Consider the following 23,945-nt stretch of genomic DNA (forward strand, 5'->3'; position numbering starts at 1 on the left):
TCCTGACATGTCCTGGTGGGCAAGGCCATGTCGTATCCAACACACCCTGAGGGCCTCATGCCTGAGGGAGAAGAAGGCAGGAGAAAGTGCTCTTGCACAGGCCACTGGGTCTCAGCATCCAGGCACCCTGGGTTGGGACTTGAGGGATAGATTGGGTCCTCCGTGGAGAATTCTGGAGGGACTCATAGCAATGGCAACGTCCACCCTACTCCCAAACTTATTCCCTGGCCCACTGAAGCCAGATGCCCAGGAGCTTGATGTCTGAGCAAACGAACGACAAATAACATAGCAGTCACTTTCTGGGTTTTCTTTTTGCTCAGTAGTTCCAGATGTGAAGCTGAACATCCAACAACCAGGACGTGTCAGTGAACGCAGGCAATAAAAACTCACGCTAATGAGGCAATGGGGAAGTCTACCACAACAGAAAACTTCTGGGAAAGAACCACTTTACTCCAGCCAAACACCACAGAAAATCTGTGGCCCCATCCCCACCCATGCCAGTGACAGCCAAGCGAGGAGCTAGACCTCCATCCACCCTTGTGAGGCTCAAATGAGGCCCAACACCTCCATCAGGCCCATCAGGCCCCAAGAGTGAAAATAATGAAACCCACCCAAGTTGACAGTAGAGACCACCTGCGAAGTCTCTACCCCCACCCCAAACCAGCAGTAAAGAGCTGTCCCTCGTGTGCCCCACTGGGGTGGCATCAGGCCCCGGTGCCCGGTGGACAGTCAGTAGTTTCACCACCATGAAGCAGTAACAAAGCCACCCCCTCTACTTGGTGTCAGTGCAGGCCATGTGGGGGGCGATAATGAAGCATGTACACTCCTCCCAGTGAGGAACACGTCAGCAGAGGTGCAGTGGAAAACCACAACTCCCAACTCTGCCTAGAAGCAACAAGGAATCCCACTACCACAGGGAAATCCATGGAGGCCAACTGGCGACCCTGAACTTCCATCCACTGGACAATGAAAAGGCACCTTCCTTCCCTAACAGAGCAGCAGTCAGCGAAAGCAGAGTAAATAAGATCCAGAGTCCCATAATGTAATACCCAAGAAGGACCAGGTTTTAACCAGAAACTACTCCCCATAATAAGATATCAAACTGAGTGAAAAAAACGTAGTAAATAAATGCTGTTATGGGCTAAATCGTGCCCCACTCCCACTCCCGATTGAATATTAAATTTCAATACCTCAGAATGTGACTCTATTTGATTATAAGGCCTTTATAAGGAGGCAATTAAGGCATATGAGGTCATTAGGGTGGGCCCTAATCCAATTTGACTGGCATGCTTATAAGAAGAGATTAGGACATGTGTGGATATATGTATATGCATGGAGGAAAGACCACTGGAAGACAGACAGAAGACAGCCATCTACATGCCAAGGAGAGGGAACCTTAAAAGAAAGCAACCCAGCCAACCCCTTGATCTTGGACTTCTGACCTTCAGAACTCTGCGAAGATAAAGTTCTCCTGTTTAAGCCACCAGTCTGTGGTTCTTTGTTAGGGCAGCCTTAGCAAACTAACACAGATGACAACGGCAAGACAACAGTGATTTTAGAATGCTGTGATATATGTCTTAGGAGACATAAAAATGTTTCAGTACCTAATCACAAATAAGCTGGAAATAAAAAAATAAGGTTTCAACCAACAAATAGAAAATACAAAAACACCCAAATAAAAACTTGAGAATATAAAAGTACATGTAACTAAAATTGAAAAAAAACAAAACAAAAAACAACTGGGGCACCTGGGTGGCTCAGTCAGTTAAGCGTCCAACTTCGGCTCAGGTCATGCCCTTGTGGTTCGTGAGTTCGAGCCCCACCTTGGCCTCTGTGCCGACAGCTCGGAGCCAGGAGCCTGCTTCAGATTCTGTGTGTTCCTCTCTCTCTGACCCTTCCCTGCTTACACACTCTCTCACTCTCTTTCAAGAATAAATATTTAAAAATTAAAAAATATATAATAACTACTTTCCCTTTTGAAGAACAGCTCTTGGCCTGCTACTGAGCCTTAAAAGAGACCGAATGTGGGGCTCCTGGGTGGCTCAGTCGGTTGAGCGGCCGACTTTGGCTCAGGTCATGATCTCGCGGTCTGTGGGTTCAAGCCCCGCGTCGGGTTCTGTGCTGACAGCTCGGAGCCTGGAGCCTGTTTCGGATTCTGTGTCTCCCTCTCTCTGACCCTCCCCCCGTTCATGCTCTGTCTCTCCCTGTCTCAAAAATAAATAAACGTTAAAAAATTTTTTTTTAAAAAAAGAGACCGAATGCTTATCCATGGGCCACCAAGTTACTATGTGATCTGAGCTGTCCATCATGAGCTGGGTGTTATCTGACCCACCAAGCCCTAAAGCTGGATGTGTACAGCAACACTCCACCCTCACATGGAGGTGACATATACACGATCAAGGCCAAGCAGGACCTAAAGCCAAAAATAAATGACACAAAGAAGTGACCTAAATGCCCATGGTTCCTCTTCTTGCTATGCCACCTTCTCTGTCCCAGCCTGTAGCTATGGCCTCATGGAGAGCTTCCTAAGATCAACTGGCAGAGAAAGAGGAAACTCGGGCCTAGTTTACACGTGGTTCTGCCCAGGATGCAGGCACCACCCAAAAGTGCAGAGTTGCCACACTCTAGCCCCCTTCTGGGACATCCCGGAAGACAGTGGTGAAGGAAAACCCTCCCAGTGGGAAGAACTGCAAGCAGCACACAGGTTGTTCACTTTGTTTGGAAGGACAGATAAGCCAGATATGCTAATATGCACCAATTCATGGGCTATGGCAAATCATCTGAGTGGATGGCCAGATGTTTGGAAGGAACGTGATTGGAAAATTGGGTGACAAAAGAAATTGGAAGAGATGAGTGAATATATCTTTCTACATGGCAAAACACATAAAAATATTTGTGTGCTATGTGGATGTCCAGCAAAGGATGACCTCAGCAGAGGAGGATTAAAGAATCAATTGGATAAAATGCCCCATTCTGTGGATACTAGCCAGCCTCTTTCCACAGCCCTTCCTTCCTGCCATTGCCCAATGGGCTCATGAACAAAGTGGCCACGGCAGCAGGGATGGAGCTTATGCATGGCCTCGGAAACATGGGTTTTCACTCACCAAGGCAGGGAAAGGCAGCTATGCCTCCAAGTGGATACCTGCTACGTGGACCAGACCACTCCACTCAGTATATCAGGGCACTACCTGCCACATCGGGTTGGAAACATGTGTTACTCCCCCCTACCCCTCCCACAGACACCTTGTTCCCCTCTTGTTCCCCTTTTATTCTTCACAAGGCATAGTATCCCCACATTTGTGTCCCTGATAAAGTAAATTACTCTGTGTCCATTTCTGGTCATAAAGGCATACAGGATTGTTTCACAGACTAGTGATATTGTATACTGTTCATACACATAGTAGGTGATAACAAATAATAGATCTGTGAAGTGATCTCAGTACCAGAATCAGGGAGCAGGAAGGAATCACAGGAAGCCACAACACCAGTATAATCCAGTAACTCAGAGACGACCTGAAGGCGTCTACTCAGGGAGCCATCAAATATAACACATCGGGTACTTCAGAGCACAGGGTTTGAAGAAGCTGAAGATGTAAGAGTGTATACGGTGCTCATTATATCTTACTTCATCCAAACAGCAATGGGGAGCCAACGAAGGACCCTTAGAAGAACTGCGTGATTGAAACTTTTTTTTTTTAGTTTTTTTTTAAGGTCTATTCATTTCTCAGAGACAGAGAGACAGAGCGCGAGCAGGGGAGGGGCAGAGAGAAAGAGGGAGACACGGAATCTGAAACAGGCTCCAGGCTCCGAGCTGTCAGCGCAGAGCCCAATGTGGGGCTCGAACTCACGAACCACAAGGTCATGACCTGAGCTGAAGTTGGACGCTTAACTGACTGAGCCACCCAGGTGCCCCGAAACTTTATTTTTTTAAAAGATAGCTGATTGATTGTGTTTCAGAGACACAGAAGAGGAAGACCTTGGACAGAGAAATGAGGTTTTCTCACAGTCAAGGGGTTGGGTAACAAGGATTAAATGTAAGTCGGCATGGTGGGCATGGATAGGGAGGGAAGATATGAGCAGCATTAAAGCAGAATCGACAGTACTTACAACTAATTAGATACGGTGGGAGAGGAACTGGGAGAAGGCCAGTATGATGCATGGATATTTAGTTCACATGACTTGATGAGTCTGTCACCATTTCCCAAAATAAGAAGCATGTTTGGAGGGAAAATAAGTAGCAAGTTTGAAGGGAGAAAGATAGTTTAGTTAAGTTTAAATCATGTTGAGTGTGAAACTTCTATGGGACATGTCAGTGGAAATATTGAGAAAGCAAGTGTGTGCGTGTAGATTTGAAAACATAAAACAATTGATGCTTGAAATAAATATTTGTGAGTCAGCAGCATCTGGATAACAACTGATAACCTTGGAAGCAGACGTGTTCAACCATAGTGTGAAAAAGAACAGAGCCTTGGACAGAACTCTAGGTGAAGGAGTCTGAGACAAAACAGACAGAACAGTGAAGGGAAGACCAGGAACATGAAAGCTGTCATTAATACCAAAGAACTTTTCAAGAGGATGAGGGGTCGACAAAAGGAAACCGCTAGACATAATTAAACACACTATACAATGGAATATTTTCAATATTTTCAATCGTGTTTAACAACACGAGTGGCGTTTGCCAGAGAATTTCTAATAGCGTAGTAGGAACAGAGGCTGGTTTGGAGTGAGTAGAAGCAAATAAGGGGTAAGTAAGGGGAAACAGAGAGCTTGGCATACAAACCTCCCCTTCCCCATTATTTAGCCTTCACAAACTCACCAGCCTTATCTCTCATCCTGCTCTATTTGGGCCCTACAACCTAATCATTAAAGGACAGTTGCCATTTCCCAAACATTCCAGACCATGTCTTGCCTTTTCTCACACATCTTCCTTTCAAGATTAAGCTAAAGCATCGCTCCTTCCATCAAGTCTAACCTGTTTCCAGCCCTATGGCTCCCAAGTGGAAATGACCTCTTCTCCCTTTGTGAACACGGTGCCCATTGTGCAAGTCTATCCTGGTGACTACATCAAGATATGCGTGATTGTTACTGCAACTTGAGCCTCACTCTTGGAAGCCCGATGTGAATGTGATAGATTACAGAAATGGCCACAGGTTTCTCTCCCTGCCTGGAGCCACACCCTTTTGCCAGGTGATACTGCTGATTTGCCCATCGAAAGGTAGAATCCATTTTTCCAATGCTTGAATTAGGTTTTGGCCATGTGGTTTGACTTGGGAAATGGGACACTAGCAAACATGACACAAGAAAGGCATGACAAGTTCATCTCTGCTGGGACTAGGGATAAGATCATCATAAACAAGCACAGTCTAGCTGGATAGAGGAAGAGAGACCACGTGGAGGAGAAAGGCATCCCAGCTGACACTGGGCAATTGCCAGATATGTGAGTAAAGCCATCCTACAGCTTCCAGCCTCAGCTGAGCCAGCCTAGATCAGAAGATCTGCTCAACCAACCCATAAGTCAATCACGAGAAATAGTAATTCTTTACTATTTTAAGTCACTAAGTTCTTGAGTACTTTGGTACATAGCAAAAGCTAACTGATACAATGAACAAGAAACTTATGGAAATTTCATTCATTTTGTTAGATTGCCATTAATGCTCAGGGTGTATTAACAGAGTGGCCGGAAATGATGAGAGTTGTGTCCCTCAAGTTCACACTATTAAAGGTGGTAATCACTTGCCCAAGAACTCATTGCTTGTAAATTGCCCAATATTTCCACAAGAATATCTTTTTTTTCTACCGGATGTAAAGGGAATGTGGTACACTCCAAGTAAATTCAGAGACTAGAGAGAGACGGAAAAGGCCAATGCTGGATATACAACTTCAAATGACATATTCAGCCAAAGATCTAAGAAGTTGAGTCTGTGCAGAGGGGGTAGCATTCAGTCATAGAAGTTCATGAGGACAGTGATGCCAAGGACCGGCCTAGAAGGAGAAAGAAGCTATAATTCAGAGAAGAAACTCTGGGAACCAAACCCAGAAACAAAATTATGGATTTGAATGTGGAATAAATTTCCTCTGTAAATACTACCAAATAATGCTCAATATATCTCACATATGAGCAGATAGGCAACAGCTCCTACTCTATGGATAAGTTTTTAAAATGACTCAATGCTCATCAGTAATGAGATTATTATCACTTTGTAGATGCCAGGATGTTTCTGAAAAAATAAAATTTTATTTTGGAGTTTATCATTAGATGCATTCTAACTTGGTTAAGAATAATGAATACCAGGGTTGCTGTTCATAAGCGCTGCTGGTCTGCTACACCAAATAAAAGGAACATTTTGCTCTCAGTTTTTCAATGTAATTCAGCTAACCTTCAATGAACCAGTTTCCAAAGATATCCTCAAACAATCATGCTTTTTCTTGTGAATCTGAAAGCAAAATTCACCCTGAGATATTCAATTTGTTTTTGCCCAGGGGAATCAATGATACGTTTTGGACCAAAACACATTAGAATTTCAGAAGAGTTCAGAGATGCTTTTGTTTTAGGGAAAAATATGTGCTCTCCTTTGTGTTTGGCAGGGCAAAACTGCAACTCTGTGGTATATCTGGTCTAATAAAAATTAGTCTCCTAAATATACATGCACTATAACTACTTTATGTAATACAAACACTTGGAATCCTTGGGAAAAGGCACAAAGGAAATAACTGATGGATATACGTTATTGAAAAAGCTAACACGTTTAATGGTGTTATCTCCCTTTTCAAGAAATAATGAACTCAGCATAATTAAAAGTATTAATCAGTCAAATATCAGGCATTTATTGATCACCTTATATTCTCTTATTTAGTCAACAAGTATTTCGTAAGCACTCACTCTGTTCTAGAGGCTGGGATATTTGGTATATAAGAGGATTATGGCCACTTGCCTTCACAGAATCCAGTGAGAAATCAGAAGATAAGTATAAAAATGAGGGAAAAACATTAACAGTTATGGTATACCTGATAAATGAAATAAACAGGGCACTCTGATAGAGAAAAAAGGAGGAGAGGGTCAATTGACCTAGAGTGAGTCCTAGGGAGATGACATTAAAGCTGAGACAAGACAGGGGCCCCTGGGTGGCTCAGTCGGTTGAGCGTCCGACTTCAGCTCAGGTCACAATCTCGCGGTTCGTGAGTTTGGGCCCCACGTCGGGCTCTGTGCTGACAGCTCAGAGCCTGGAGCCTGCTTCCGATTCTGTGTCTCCCTCTCTCTCTGCCCCTCCCCTGCTCATGCTCTGTCTCTCTCTGTCTCAAAAATAAATAAAACATTAAAACAAACTTTAAAAAAAAATACCAAGCAGCTCAAGAACAGGGGTGCTGGGGGCACCTGAGGGGCTCAGTCGGTTAAGCATCTGACTCTTGATTTCGGCTCAAGACCGTGATCTCACAGTTCATGAGTTCAAGCCCTACATCGGGCTCTGTGCTGGCAGCGCAGAGCCTGCTTGAGATTCTCTCTTTTTCTCCCTCTCTCTCTGCCCCTCCCTGGCTCATGCTGTCTCTGTCTCTCTGAGAATAAATAAATACAAACGTAAAGAATAAGGGTGCTATTTACCCTTATTCTGAAAAGAGAGAAACAGACGTGTGCTAGCATAGAATTGTTTCCTAAGCTTTGTTATCAACTGAAGAGAAATACAGGCGAGACCCTGAGTCTCAACTGTGTGGCCATGGAGACCTCAACACACAGACACACAGGGAGAGAAGGGGAAATAAACACCAAGTATAATTAAACGTCAAATTACACAGTATATCCTCTGAATGATCGAGCTGAAGACTCAGGGAATGGGGGCGCCTGGGTGGCTCAGTCAGTTAAGCGTCCGACTTTGGCTCAGGTCATGATCTCTCGGTGTGTGAGTTCGAGCCCCACATCCGGCTCTGTGCTGACTGCTCAGAGCCTGGAGCCTGTTTCAGATTCTGTGTCTCTCTCTCTCTCTCTGACCCTCCCCCATTCATGCTCTGTCTCTCTCTGTCTCAAAAGTAAATAAACGTTCAAAAATATATATATTAAAAAAAAAAGACTCAGGGAATGGAGTCGAAAATAAAACCTAGGTGTGTGGAGGAGTGGGAATGTGTAAGGAAAGGATAAGTAGGAAAGGGGCCAGGGAAGGCTCCCAGGGCAGTGGCAAGAGAACGGGAGTATTCGTGGCACGGACCGAGACAAGAATGCGGATCCCCTGTGAGAACGGCAGACGTTGCCTCTCATCTGCCATAAAGTCACCAAACAAATCTACAACCACATTCCCTCTCCAGCTCCGCAGCCCCACTGCAGACCTATGTCCGGGCTGTCCTCATGCACGGCACTTCAGGCGACCTTGACGTACCTTCCCACCGCTGAGGCTCTGCCTCAAGTGAACCTGCCCGTGCTCCCAGACTGGCCTCTCTCAAACCGCAGAACCCGTCACACCCATCCCCTAGAACTCTCCCCACGTCTCCTCATCAACAATACCACACAGTCTAGATTCCCGTCAAAGGTCTTTCCGGTCTGACCCCTTGGCTCCCAGTTAGCTCATTCCGTCCTTCCTCCCGCGCCCACTGCGCCAACCAACACGTGCCGTCTTAAAGCCAACATGGTCCTTGTGAATGCTGTTTGCATATTATTTTCCTCAACATTGTGATTAAGTGTTCTGGCAAAAGTGGGCAAGACAACAAAACAACAGTCTTAGAGCTGATGCCATAATGGCAATATCGACAGTTCTTAGCTTCGGTCGATGATTCAGTAATTCCTAAGCACCCCCTTATTTGAAGTCTAACCTGCCCATCACACTGGGAAGCAGAATTGGTCTTCCTCTGCTCTGGCACCATCTTACATGTGCCCATATTACAAAACCTATTGTCCCATAAGTACGTGTGTCTTTATCCCCCAAACACATATATAGGTATTACTCATGCCTTTTCATCTTTATACACTAGCACCCGGGTTCCTTCCCCACTGCCTACCCCAACATCTCCACAGACCACCGAATTAACGAACGCCGCCATTTTTCATAGGGTTTGTCAATCCTCTCTCCAAAGAGCTCAGGTATGCTCCCAGCATCTTCGATGGATCAGCTCACAGAATGACAGCAGACAGCCAGCGTAACCTTACAGTATTATTGACACCAAGTGGCAAAGTTGGGCCATCTTCAATTGCCTCAGACCCGACATTTTCTTCTAAACCTTACAATTCCATTTTCTTCTTATCCAGACAGGTGTGGTCTGCATCAAATTGATCTTGGAGCCCTATACAATCCCTACGAACTTCTCCGATTTGACAGGTAATCCTTACTTGGCAATGTTAGTGAAAACATGGAAAGATTTACTTCATTAGCCACATGAATCTGTTCACAACCTACTGCATAAGGAAACTTTTATAAATTATCTCCTTTCCCAAACACACACCTTGCAGAAGATTTTTATCTTTCATTTAATGACTTGTATCTGGGTGCAACTGGGTGGCTCAGTCAAGTAAGCATCTGACTCTTGGTTTCAGGCTCGGGTCATGATCTCACGGTTCGTGAGTTCCAGCCCCGCGTCGGGCTCTATGCTGACAGCTAGGAGCCTGGAGCCTCTCCCTCTGCCCCCTCCCCTGTTTTCTCTCTCTCTTTCTCTGTCAAAAAACAACAAACATTAAAAAAAAAAAACTATTTCAATGAGTAGTATCTGAACTGGCCAGATAATTGATTGGACGTTTTGTGACATGCTTCCCTCGCACAGAGCAGATAATTGCACTTGGACATATCATCGATCCAAGCCACAGCATTGTTGAAGGTTCATTTTATCCAAAATTAATTTCTTCCTAATAACTGTCGTTTCACTAGATTCTTTACTAAGTATTGCACTAGTGATGAAGTTTCTTCTAAGGCATTATTTACAGTATTATGAAGTTTTTATGGTTTTTATTAATTTGCTGTAGGGTGATACTGTTTTACATACCAGGGAGTAAAGAATTACAGAACCACAGGCCTGGAATGAAACACGAGGGGGTAAAGCTCCTTCACTTACAAGGACTGGCCACTCACGCCACCAGTCTAGAAGCTTGAAGGGTCCTTAGTAAGGTTTCCCACATGGAGATCAAAACGGACACGCTAGGCATGTCAGCAATTAGGACAGCAAATAGAATGGACTGATTCTAAGAAGGAGCCAGCAATTTAGGACTGAATGATTGAAAAAAAAAAAAAAAAGCTGGGGCACCCGGGTGGCTCGGTCAGTTAGGCATCCAACTCTTGACTTCAGCTCTGGCCACGATCTCACGGTTCATGTGTTCGAGCCCTGCGTCACACTCTGCGCTGACAGTGTGGGGCCAGCTTGGGATCCTCTTCTCTCTCTCCCTCGCTTTCTGCCCCTCCCCCACTGGTGCTCGCTCGCTCTCTCTCTCTCTCAAAATAAATAAATAAACTTAAAAAAGAAGGAAAAAAAGCTGGCCAAAGCCTTGCCTGTTAGGCTGGGGTATCTCAGCTGAACACAAAAGGCTGCAAGACTCCAGAGCTGATGTGTAGATATGAAATCTCGGGCTTCAGGAAGTTTCTGTGATCACTGCTGACATGAAAAGGGAGCTAAGGAGGTAGGATAGCGTATTCCCTTCTAGAAAGCAACCAACTTTTTATACAAAGTGCTTATAAGTGAATCCACAAATGGACATACTTGTGTAAAAATGTTAGCTACGTCTTTAAGATTCTTCAAAAAGAAAGTGTCGGCACTCACTCCTCGTTTAAACAAATGTCCTTCTAGTTCCTTCCTTCAGTTTTCCAGGTAAGCATGCCAGTCAGGATCTCCCAACTTTCAACTTACCAGCATGGTTTCTGAGTCAACATAGGAACTCGTTTGAAACAGTTTTATTCTCCTTTCCTTCTGATAAACAAAAGAGCACCGCAATTGTCAACGGTTGTATCTGTGAGCTAATTTTTCCAAAAATTGGTTCTCATCCAGGTTCATTAAAGTTCCTAACTGTCATGTGTTCACTGGCTTCAGAAGGTCTTGGATGGCTGAGTTGTTGATATAAAAAGCTTCTCTAGGATCTATGCAATTTTCATAAGTATTGATTAACTAGATTTGAATGTGAAAGTTGGACAAACTATTTTGTTTTTATTTTTCGGCAACTTATAATCTTTGTGGCAGGGATGGGCGGGAATAAAAATGTGCACAAATACTCAACTGTGTTCAGATGAATAATCTGCTGAAAGCAACAACTGACTTCACTTAGAAATGTTCAAATGTGTTTTGTGTAAAGGTTGGCAGTGGTTTTCAAGAAGATGAAGAATTACTTCGCTTAAAGCAAACAAAAAGGCCACAAATAATCTATCAACACCGTAAGTTATTGTTGATGTTTCTTGCAACTTACAGATAAAGTAAATTTTCAAGTCCTTCAAAAGCATTTCTGGAAATCTTTCTGATTTGGTTGTTGTTCAGGAGACTGAAAAAACAAAAACAAACAAAGATCCCGAAATGAGAAACAGACTCTGCAAATATTATAATAGTTCTACTAGAAATAGTGCTTTACATAGTAGAAAAACATTTACTGACATGTTCATTAACTTTACAAATTTATAATTTTCTACTCAACAAAGCCTATGTTCAAATAGTAGTTTGTCATAAAAGCCTTCAAAAGTAATTTCTATTTATTAAATTACCCTAAAGTACCCCTAAAGGAGGACTATAAACCCTGGGATAAAAGGAAAATTATCAACAAAGACACAAAGACAGAGGAATATGTTTCTAAATAAACAGATGGAGAGTTATATACACTCAGGCTTAAGCACTTTACTTGGAAAAATAAATATCACAGCTCTTGGCCCACAGTGGACTCTCATTGTGTATTTGTTGAACTGTCAAACTGAGAGTCAATTACACCATAGGAAGTGAGGTTCTTATTATAGGACTATCAAATGGTCCAAAAATGACTTCTAAAAAATCCAGGGAGAAAAATAACAGGTGGCAAAAGTAAATTGGATTTGAACAGGAAAATCAGTTACAGAAAATCACCTCTCAGCCACTTTGAACACTTTGGAAAAGCAGTCGAGCAAATAAAAATTACAGATTGTTTTTCCTGCTAAATACACTTTAAATTTCTTTCGGATTTAAATTATTATGACATGTCTAAATGTACAGGGAATGTCTACTAATTGGATTGGCACACATTTTTCTGAATATCGTATAGCATTTAAATACTCCAAAGCTTCTAGTATCTACTGTCAGAGTAAAATGTCAAAAGATTCACTTTGAGTGTATTATAAAAATATTTGTTTCGTGCATTTTTTTTTTTGTATGACTTATTAGGAAAACAGTGTTTTGGCCAATGGAGCAGGTGATGGTTTTAGTCATCATACACACGGAGACATCCCAGAGACCCCAAACGCGACTGTTTCTAACCTACTCACCCCATGATGCACAACTAAAGGTTCAGCCACACAGTTCCCCAAACAGCATTTGAAGCCACGATCTAATGCCCCACCTATGGTACCAAAGACACTCCTCGCCGCTTCTGCCTAGCATTCTGGCCACCAGGGAGGCAGAACAATCAGTCTACAGCATGCACTAGAGTTGATGTCATACAGAGATAATGTCCATTTTTATGGATAATTCTGAGCTTCAGTCAATGATCTAATCAACTTTATAGTTTACCATGTGTTCAAGAAATGTTTAAGCTGGCTGAAAGCAACATAGATAGTTGATATCTAGTTAATAGCAGTCACAAACATTGTCCTGAGAAAATTTGTCATTTACTGTCTCTGCATATTCTTAATCTAATGTATAAAATCCATTACTATACTTCCTTTAGAATCCCCAAACTGCCATCATACATCTATTTTTACTTGAAGAATGACTATTCTGGGGGCGCCTGGGTGGCGCAGTCGGTTAAGCGTCCGACTTCAGCCAGGTCACGATCTCGCGGTCCGTGGGTTCCAGCCCCGCGTCAGGCTCTGGGCTGATGGCTCGGAGCCTGGAGCCTGTTTCTGATTGTGTGTCTCCCTCTCTCTCTGCCCCTCCCCCGTTCATGCTCTGTCTCTCTCTGTCCCAAAAATAAATAAAAAATGTTGAAAAAAAAAATTAAAAAAAAAAAAGAATGACTATTCTGTCCCCACATTCTATTAGATACATGCACCAACACATGTAGAAAAAAGTATACGTATGTACGCACACATGCATAGATATATTTACATACATGTGTTTATATGCATATGTGTGCACGTAGATGCATATTTGAATATGTGTACGTGCACATGCATGCGTGGGTGTATATGTAGTCTGTGCATCTTCTATGTGATAGGTTTGTCTGTGTGCTACATGGTATGTGTGTGTAGAGAGTCTCAATCTCATCTGAAACACAGAATATAGGAAACTGACTAGTTTCTTAATTCTCCCCAGTGCCTAGTGCCTAGGAAAGAGTTGATCCACTTAATACAAAGGATGCCTTTAGTCATTAGTGCCTTTCAATACCACAACTGAAAAAGGAAAAAATACTACTTATCCTCATTCATCTTTCTTCAGTACATAAAAAGTGCTCAAAGCCTATATTTCTGCATATTCTTATGTAGTTAATCTAAATTTTGTTAAAAATAAAAAACATTCAATTTCTACAATTGCACTGAAGTTGTTTTTATTTCTTTAATGTTGCAATTCAATACGAGTGTTAATAATCTAAAGTATGAGATCAAGCAATTTAACTCATAGGTTTTCTTAGAAATGTTTTTATTGCTGACAGGAAACAAATCCATTAAAGTGGTTCACAGTTGAATGTGTTTTCCAATCATAAGTACATATAACTTGTTAAGGTTTATTCAAAGCAGTATGCTTTTCATCAAAATACCTTTGTTGTAATTTTAACGGATGGAACGTTTTCCTAACAATGTTCTGGTTAAATGATTATAGTCATTGTCATATATATTATTTTTTTAAATTTTTCATAAAGGAGCTGTACTCAAAATTTATGAGTAATTCTATGGACATTCAGGACATGAAACAATATCTAACATCCTTTCACAAAAAAATCAATGCATGCTTTAGAAAATGCGTGGTTATATTCTATATCCTAATATTGCCTATTTTGCCAGGGAGGGGGAAAAAGAGAAGCAAACAAAGCCCCCAAGAAAAATGTTACACTTTTATGAGGAAATAAAATAATTCCTGAAAACAGGACGTCTGCAATCCTGATGATCAGGACCTTGTGGGGAGAAAAACCAGCAACAGACTGACGGGCCGGTTTTATTAACCTTATCTTTCATTGTTGAAATGGTCTCCCACACACATACTCGGACATTTTGATGTGGAAATGGGATTCGGAGCTGATGGCCAAGAAAGAATTCTTGAGCCGTGTTTGGTACAAAAAGGTGGTCTTCTTCAAGCATAGGGGTAGGACCCGTGGGCAGAAAGAGCTGCACTGGGGTTGTGGCGGGTGAATGATGATATACCTTCAAGCTGGGAGGAGGTTAGGGATACCTCCCAGAGAAAGGTCACTCTGCCTGTTTCAAGGACTTGTCAATGGGCTGTAAGTAGTAAGGAAATTTAATTTTTTCTTTTGCCTTTGTTTCCCACATCACACTTGATAGACAAACGCACACTGTGTGGGCGGAAATGTTTTGTTAAAAAGCAATTCGTAGCTATTGGAAAGATAAAAGATTTTGCATAGTTATGTATCCATCAATGTGGGGAGAAGCAAAATTGAGCTTTCTCCTGTGTCAAATGAAATTTCCATTCAAGGTAATGCCAAGAATTACTCTCAGAGTGAATCATTATACCTACATTTAAGCACAAATAAAATAGGGGTTTTTTGGTAAGTGGCAATAACGTTAATCTGTTTCAGCTTTATAATTATGTTTACTTTTCATTTGGACACTCTCCAGAAATATGGTTCTGCTACCCTTAACACGGCAGGATTACCCTTAACACTGCATTTCTGTGCTCCCTGAAGTAAATAGTCTGACACTTTCAATGACTGTAACCCATGATTCCGTAGTTTACCAAGTAAGAGATTCTTGACCCAAATTAGTAATGACTATCTTTTGAAAATTTGCCACCACTAATACCACTAAAAATACTTGCATTATTATAAGCTCCATATAAATCATTTGCAGTTCAAATAGTTAAAAAAAAAAAAGGCTAGGGGTAGGGGAGGAAAGGAAGAAAAAACTAGGCAGATTTAAAGAACACACTTCTACCATTGGATGTATCAACTCCTCAAGCATATTTCTCAAAGGAAAAGGTAGATTTACATGTGAAATCTCTCTGTGAGTGACAAAGTCTTTCACAGATCCAAGGGATAAACTGTCCTCTCTATCTTTTGAAATTTTAAGCCTTCAAATCTAAATGTTCTGAAGTAAAAGAAAGATATAGATATTTTGAAAGTGCATACTGATGGTCATTTGATTCCTTTTCTGTAACGTAAATACATAGATCCTTTCTGTATTTCCACTTGGTTCTTTGTTGTTATTAATTTGCTAAGAACTCTTTGCATGTAAAAAAATTAAATTTTTGCTTATAACATGTCAGGAACAGTTTTTCAAAGATTATAGTTTGTACTTTCAGCTCTCTATTATTTACATCATACAGATTTATATGAGTTATATTTATATTATAAATATATATTTATATTATTTATATCATAAGATTTAAAATGTTTCAAATTTTTATGTAATGAAATTTGTTAGTCATTTCTTTCATAGCTTTGGGATTTTGTGTCATGCTTAGGCGTCTCTGAATCTAAAATTGCATTAAAAGCTTATTTTTCCTTAAGCTATTATGGTTTTAATGCTTAAATATCTGACTTGTCTGTAATTAATTTTTTATTTTTTTCCAAATTACTTATGTATCGTCATTATTATTGACCTACATAGTCATATTTCCTCTGTGATTTGCAATGTTAATATAATCATATACATATCTTTGACACGAGCTGGGTCTATTTCTAGACACATTACGATAGGAATATTTCAAATGTTGTTTTCTGTTTTGTTTACTATATAGGGTAGTTTCTACCCCTCTTCTTTTTAAAATAGTAATTTTAATGGTTATTTGTAGAGGCACCCCCCCACCCATCACCCACCCCAGCATACTTTATGAACATTCTTCAAATTAAAAAAAAAAAAATCCCCTGGATACTTTAATCAGCATTTAAATGTTACCATATTGATTTTACCTCTCTAAGAATGTGATTTGTCTTTCCACTTATCTAAACTATCTAAAAGAGGTATTCTCCTGTCAGTTGATTGTGGGTGTTTCCATTATACAATCATATCTTATGTTGACCATGATACTCTTGTCATCCTTCCATAATGATAACTCATGTCTCTCCTCTCTCTGACCTAATGTCATGGAATACCACCTCTTAGTGATATAAATAATGGTACCAAAGAACATTTTAGTCTTTCACCATAAAGAATTATGCCAGTTATAGACTAGAAATCTTAGAAGGGAGAAGAAAATTAAAAAAGAGTTCACCAGTCAAGTGTAAGCAAGGAAACAGGACACTGACAAAATACTGCCATTGTGCTCATATATTGTCTCACCACAAATAATTATTACAAGCAGTAACTAAAAATGTGACATTTTTAGACCTAGACCAAAACTAAAGAAAGGGTGCATTTTTAGTAATATAGCAGGCAGAGCAGAACGACTTTAAGAAACGTCTTACAAAATTACAGTAAAATGAGTGTATTATCCAATCTGTAAAATCCATTATTAATATTAAAAAAAAATTGTCTATGCACTTAGATTTCTAAAAAGTTTTAGGCCTTAACGTTCGTGTAAGACATTAATTTTAAGCTTTTTTGAACATTCTAAATCTAAATGATTGGAATGCGCATATGCATTTAGTGCATATATACATACAGACAGACAATAGCTATTGTGTCCTCTTCCAACATACAGAGCTAATGTCTATTCCTCTGAGCTCACACAGCACTAGGAACATGTGATCTTCATGTCACCTATATTAGAACTATAATGCTACATAAATAACCTGTGCTAATTATAGAAAAAATAGACAACACAGACACATACAAAGAAAGTTAAAAACAAACAAACAAAAAGACACTACTCAGAAATAATTGCTAACTATGGTAAATCTCTCCCCAACTTTAGATAGAAGAATTCAGTGTTTGTAAATTCCCCAAGGTCAGATACCTAGTTCTTTTGTATGTTCTTTTTTTTTTTTTAATGTTTATTTATTTTTGAGACAGAGAGAAAGAGAGCAGGAGCAGGGGAGGGGCAGAGAGAGAAGGGGACAGAGGATCCTAAGCAGGCTCTACGCTGACAACCCTATGTGGGGCTCAAACTCATGAGCCATGAGATCATTACCTGAGAAAAAGTTGGACACTTAACAGACTGAGCCACCCAGCCACCCCTGTTTTTTCTATATTCTTGCATTATATCATATTAAATACAAACATTGCTTCTGGGATATGATTATGAAAGATATGATGACATATACTACATCAAAGACATTTCTCTCTTATGTGCATATAGTTAACAATATTAAATCTATTTTGGAGGAGGCAGGCTATGAAATTTGAAATTACCCAGCCGGCAGGATAGATTTGCTGAAATGTAAAATAGGTCAGATTAGATACTCTTTTCCAATTTTCCTGGCCTCTCACCCAGGTTTGGCCATTTTATTCCAGTATTAAAAAGTGAATCCGAAGGCCAGGTGTACAGAATAATATAAATTTACTAAGTACCTTTTAAAATCCAACATCAGAGATAAGGCTCTTAAGTTATGAGTTTAATAATAAATAAAATTAATTTCTTAATGTTGAATAAAAGAAAAAGTAAGGTTAGATGCTCTTCTAAAAAAAAAAAAAAAAAGATGCCAAATGTTATATGACTGTGAATTGTGGTGTGATTGACTTCAGCAAACAAGGAAAATCACCTCTTGTTAAATTACTCACACGTGTGACGAGAACCTGACATGATCCTGCAGTACAGATCATTCTAGAATGTTACACCTAAAGGGACGTTAAAAGTTGTCTCATTTTGGGGCACCTGGGTGGCTCAGTCGGTTAAGCGTTGGACTTCAACTCATGTCCTGATCTCACGGTCCGTGAGTTCGAGCCCCGGGTCGGGCTCTGGGCTGATGGCTCAGAGCCTGGAGCCTGCTTCGGATTCTGTGTCTCCCTCTCTCTCTGCCCCTCCCCCACTCACATTCTCCCTCTCTCTCTGCCCCTCCCCCACTCGCATTCTGTCTCTGTCTCAAAAATAAACGTTAAAAAAAAGTCTCATTTTTAATGTCTCTTTGTCTTAACTCTCACAACAGTGCAACTGATGAAATGTGAGTCTGTTTCTCATCACAGCATATTTTTAATGAAGTGAACACGTGCCTATCAGAGATTGACAGCTAGCAACGCGATCACTCATATTCCAGCGGGGCTGCGAAACAGACGAAGCTTCACCCTCATGGTTCTTGGGTAGCTCAATGACAAAGACAAAACACGATAAATCTTCAGGGGTGAGCACCTGCCACATTAGAAACAATACTCTCTAACTATAGGGTATTTAAACCAAACTTTCAAAGGCAGAGTTTTCAGGGACATGAAATTAGCCTTAAACATCTACAGCAGGTTGGGGCACCTGGGTGGCTCAGTTGGTGAAGCGTCGTACTTCAGCTCAGGTCCCAATCTCTCGGTCCGTGAGTTTGAGCCCCACATCGGGCGCTGCTCTGACAAGCTCAGAGCCTGAAGCCTGCTTCGGATTCTGTGTCTCCCTCTCTCTCTGCCCCTAACCCACTCGAATTCTGTCTCTGTCTCTCTCAAAAATAAATAAACTAAAAATTAAAAAAAAAAAAAAACCCAAACATCTACAGCAGGATGCCCAATAGAAACACGATGTGAGCAACAAAGGCAAGTGACATATAGAATTTCTAATTTTCTAGTAGCTACATTTTTAAAAAAGTAAAAAGAGGGGTGTCTGGGTGGCTCAGTTGGTTGAGCCTCCAACTTCGGCTCAGGTCATGATCTCACAGCTCATGAGTCAGAGCCCCGCATCAGGCTCTGTGCGGACAGCTCAGAGCCAGGAGCCTGCTTCGGATTCTGTGTCTCCCTCTCTCTCTGCCCCTAACCCACTTGCATTCTGTCTCTGTCTCTCTGTTTTAGACTCTTTTAGTCTCTTTTAGACTCTTATTTTCAGATGTTTTGCCACCCAAACATGTTTCATACTTAAAGTACATCTCATTTGGGATGAGCCACGTATCAAGCCACATAGATGGCTCCCTCCATAGGCTACTGCATTGAAAGGCACGGTTACTTTTCTCACATTTCCCACAACCTCCCAAAAACCTCTTTTCTTTTAATGTTTATTTATTTTTGAAAGAGAGAGGCACAGAGCGTGAGTGGGGAAGGGGCAGAGAGAGGGAGACACAGAATCCGAAGCAGGCTCCAGGCTCTGAGCTGTCAGCAAAGAGCCTGACACGGGGCTCAGACCCATGAACCATGAGATCATGACCTGTGCCAAAGTCAGACACTTACCCGACTGAGCCACCCAGGTCCCCCCAAAACCTTTATTAACTAAAAAGTGGCTTGTATCCCAGAAAGAATTTGCCTCTCCGCCTCATACAATTTTCTAAAGCTTATGTGCTTGGGATATTTTCCTTCTGATAAGCTAACATGCTTAGATATATTGTGGAATACAGTTTGACCCATATATTTAGGCACTTTAGAGACAAATATTTTATTAAATGTCAAGCTCCAACATCCCACAGGCCATTCGGTATAGTGGTAGACCCGAGAAGTGAAAGCAGCCGGAAGAACTTTCCTATGCCCTCAGATGACAGTCCAAGGCATTCCAGCCACGGAACACTGCAGGCCATCTTTGAGAGTTAATTTGCACTAATAGTCATAATTAATATCATCTCATTTTCTTTGTCAACCTCAGGAAGCTGCAATCCCTAATGGTCATAACAAAGGTGATATGAAGTCGACTTATTTTTGGCTGTTGGGCTGCCCATTATCACCATGACTCTCAACCAATTCTCTACCCTTACAACAAGTAATCAATGGTGGCTTGTTGAAATTATTGGGAAGCCACTATACTAGCAGGAGAAATGTCTCCCTTACCCACCAATACTGCTCAGCACAATAAGAAAGCAGATGGATGCTGTGACCACTTTCATTGACCTCTGGGCTTCCTTTTTAATCATTATGCCACAAAGAATTAATAAGGTGAAGAAAAAGAGAAAATAAATTTAATTTAGTGAGGCAAAAGGAAAGATTTCTTTCATTTCCTGCTTTGAACCTTATTTTCAGTGAGTCTTGAAGGTAGAAATACTCAAATTGATGAGATCCTCTCTCAAATCACTTAACCCAGACCCCCAGCCCTCTGCCAATTCTACGAAGATTAACCTGAAAACTCTCAAGATTCCATTGTGTTAGCTATGACTTCTTATAAAGTCATTTCTAAAGCTTTTATGACTCTCTAAGGATAAATGACAGCTTTACAAGAGAGACTCTAGGGCACTGCAAGAAGCACTATTTAATAAAAATATTATGTGTTCTAATCTTCAATAAATCTTTTGAGTGCTGAGTATTTTGGAGTTTGAATTTGTCCATCTGTAAAATTTTTTTAAATAAATCATCATAATAACACTGAGCGGGATACCCCACAATTGACTTGGGATTGAAATAAGATAATAATATATATGGAAATAGAAAATGAGAGGGACGTCGGGTTGGTTATTTATAGAGTGTGAGGATGACAGTAGGGACAGGGTGGTAAAGAATGACCTGGAAATAAAGGCTTCTCTTTGGAAAGACACCTCCGGAAATCCAATGGAATATAGTGTTCCCAAGACCGGGGTCTTCAACGTTAGCTGTGTTGATAATTGAAGCTGGATAACTCTGTGTTGGGAGATGTGATGTCCTGTGGATTACAGGATGGTTAGTAGCACCCCTGAGCTCTATCCTCTAGATGCTGGAGCATCCCCTCTGCCAGTTGCAACAAATATCCCCTGTGGAAAGAAACCATGCTCAGCTAAGACTCACTGTCTGAGTCTGAGGCCTCAAGAAGGATCCCAGCTACGGTCTCCAGTTTCCCAGCCTCAATTTTCATGTACAAGGGAGTAATAACTAACAAGAATGATATACAATAGTCACAAAACCTATTTTGGTGTTGTGGAAGCCTATCATCTCACTTCCTACAGGTTAAATGTTACGGCTGATCAAAGTATGAGAAGAAGGAGAGGAGAAAAGTCGGCAGAATCTAGAGGTGGGAAGCAGGAAGCTAAGGTGAATTGAGGTAACGGACCAACATAGTGATAGTGGTGAAGAGAAGTGGTAGGAGACAGGAAACAAAGGTGAGACAAATCACAAACAGACTGATTAAGGTATAAGGATGAATCCAAGAGCAAGAATAGCATAGGCAAAAATGAGAGAAACCAGCAATCTTTAAAGGGAAACGAAGAACAAGAGTGTTTGTGTGCTGTTTCCAGGAGAACTTCTGGAGAGCTAGCTGTTCACTACTTTAAACATTCTTCATTTCAGCTTGTTCCTCGGGGGGTTGAGGGAAGCTCCCAAAATCTTAAATGTATGGAGAAGCTTCTGACATCACCAGGTAACAAGCATCATACCTGGACAACTGCCCAGGAGCTGCCTCCCTTAAAACCATAGGAATTCTCTGCCTTCCTGTCCTGTGTGTGCGATGTTCTCAAAGCCCCATTTTTCATGAATCTGTTACTCTGTGCCTGGTTAGACTAAAAAACAAGGTCACATGTTATTGACTTTCTTCAATAACTGCTCAATTTTTTCAACACTGAGTTCTAGCCTTGAGGAATGGGTCTAATACTTTAAGTTTAATCAAAGAAAAAACAAAAAGAGCCCATGGTTTTGGGCAAAGGTTTATCTCCTTGAGATAGCCTTCCTAAACACAAATTATGCCTTTTGGTTCCTATAAGAAGAGATATCCCCCCTTAACCACCCTGCTCTGCTCTCCTCAATTGCTGGTCACCAATTAAGACCATGACTCTTGTGCAGTTTGGGATTAATGGCACTTGGATCCCACCTTGGATTTAAGTTTCCAACCCATCATTAGCATGGCACACAACTCTGGACCTACCTGGGATACATTCTCAATAAATTAGTGTAAAATTGCTTTTGATAATAGTATAAAAAGTATACATAAGTAAAAAGTTGAAATATGGTGGTAAGCCTCATCTTATCCCACAAACACAAACAGATAGCTATCAAATCATCCTAAGTACCCTGGAAACTGACCTAAAGACTGACAGACCAAACTCCACAACCAAAGGGAAAGAAGAAGAAGAAGAAGGCAGAAAGTGTAGACACGGCTTAGGAGAGAAAAGAGTTATGTGTGCTGCAGAGGGAGGGGAGTCATGGTCATGGAGAAGGATGAGAGAGAAAGGAACACACAGTGAAACACACAAGAAGAATATTTCTACAAAGCCATTGGCTTGAAAAATGAGAAAGGCCAATTTCATTAATTCTTCTACTAGCAGAGCTTAAAGCCAGGGGTTGTAAACGTCAGCAAGCTTGGCTGAGATAGAACATGAAGGGTGCTGTACCGTTTCTGGAGAGAATACAGGCAAACAACCCAGGGGCAGAGAGCATGGAAATAGCAATCTGAAAAATGCTTGGGGCACACAGTGGAGAGATTATTCACTCTTCTTGGAGCATGTTCCTGAGAGGCAGCATTCATGGAGACACCTTTCCCATAAAAAGCTGACTGCTGCCATTTACCTCCTCTGCTCTTCAGCGTAAAAACAGATCCGCCTGTGAGAAGAAGCACAGAGCTCACACCGGCTACCTAATGTGCTCGCACTGAACCTCATCCCCGGTGCCCTGGCGTCACTGTCTATCTCAGTCAAGTTTGCCCGAGTCCCAGTGCAGCAGGCCCTCTACCCACACCACATCTCCTGACCAGAGAGCTCTAGAGGGCCCAGTTCTCATGGAAGTGGTGTCAGGTCTCATTTCACAAGCACCCCAGAGCATACCTACTTAAAACCTGCCACGTTCAGCCTAGGGACTAAACAATGCCCACAGCAGAAAAAGGGAGCCTCTGCAGATGACTGGCCTCAAGGACAAAGTAGCCAGAACACAACAGCAGAGCACATGTACCACACACTGGAGACACTCCCTGAAGTGTCAGGCTCTGGTCACTATATGATCTCGTCTTCATTAGACAATTACTTACTTTCAGGAGCAGGAGACATAACGGGCTTTTCTAACACAAAGAAGAAGGCAGAGACTTAGACAACATGTCAAGAGGGAGGAATTTATACCAAATGAAAGAACAAGATACGACCCAAGCCCGAGATCTATGTGAAATAGTTATAAGTAATGTGCCTGATGGGAAATTTAAAGCAACAATCATAAGGATACTCACTGAGCTTGAGAAAAGAAGACATCAATGAGACCCTTACCACAAAGTTAAAGAATCACAACTGAATCAATAAGAAATGAAGAATGCAATAAATGAGATTGGAAACAGTCTTGATGCAAGCAACACAGGCTGGAAGAAGCAGAAGAATGAATTAAGACCTTAAAGACAAAATATAGAAATAATGAAGCTGAACAAAAGAGAAAAAGAACAATTATGCAACACAAGAATAGACTTAGGGAACTCAGTGACTCCATCAAACATAATATAATTCATATTATAGAACTCCAAGAAGAAGAGAGAGAAAAGGGGGCAGAAAATTTATTTCAAGAAATAATAGCAGAAAACTTTCTTAATCTGGGGAAGGACACAGACATCCAGATCTAGGAGACACACAACTACTCTCACCAAAATCAACAAAAGCAGGCCAACACCAAGACCTATCGTAATTACTTTTGCAAAATACAGTGATAAAGAAAAAATCCTAAAAGCAGCAAGACAAAAGAAGTCTTTAACTTACAAGGGAAAACCCATAAGGGGAGCTGGAGATTTCACAAAAGAAACTTGACAAGCCAGAGGGAGTGGCATGATATATTCAAAGTGCTGAATGG

The 23,945-nt window shown here is 41.2% G+C and overlaps 1 protein-coding gene across 1 annotated transcript in view; it reads right to left on the reverse strand.

The window, feature by feature from the left end:
* PXDNL (peroxidasin like) overlaps positions 1-23,945 on the reverse strand; it is a 414,188-nt gene that overhangs the window by 196,309 nt on the left and 193,934 nt on the right. The window contains 1 exon segment of the mRNA XM_019428907.2: positions 11,360-11,431. Coding sequence (XP_019284452.2) covers positions 11,360-11,431 — 72 coding nt within the window.

The sequence above is a fragment of the Panthera pardus genome, unplaced genomic scaffold (genome assembly GCF_024362965.1).
Source record: "Panthera pardus isolate Hobbes unplaced genomic scaffold, ASM2436296v1 HiC_scaffold_7, whole genome shotgun sequence".
Lineage (NCBI taxonomy): Eukaryota > Metazoa > Chordata > Mammalia > Carnivora > Felidae > Panthera > Panthera pardus.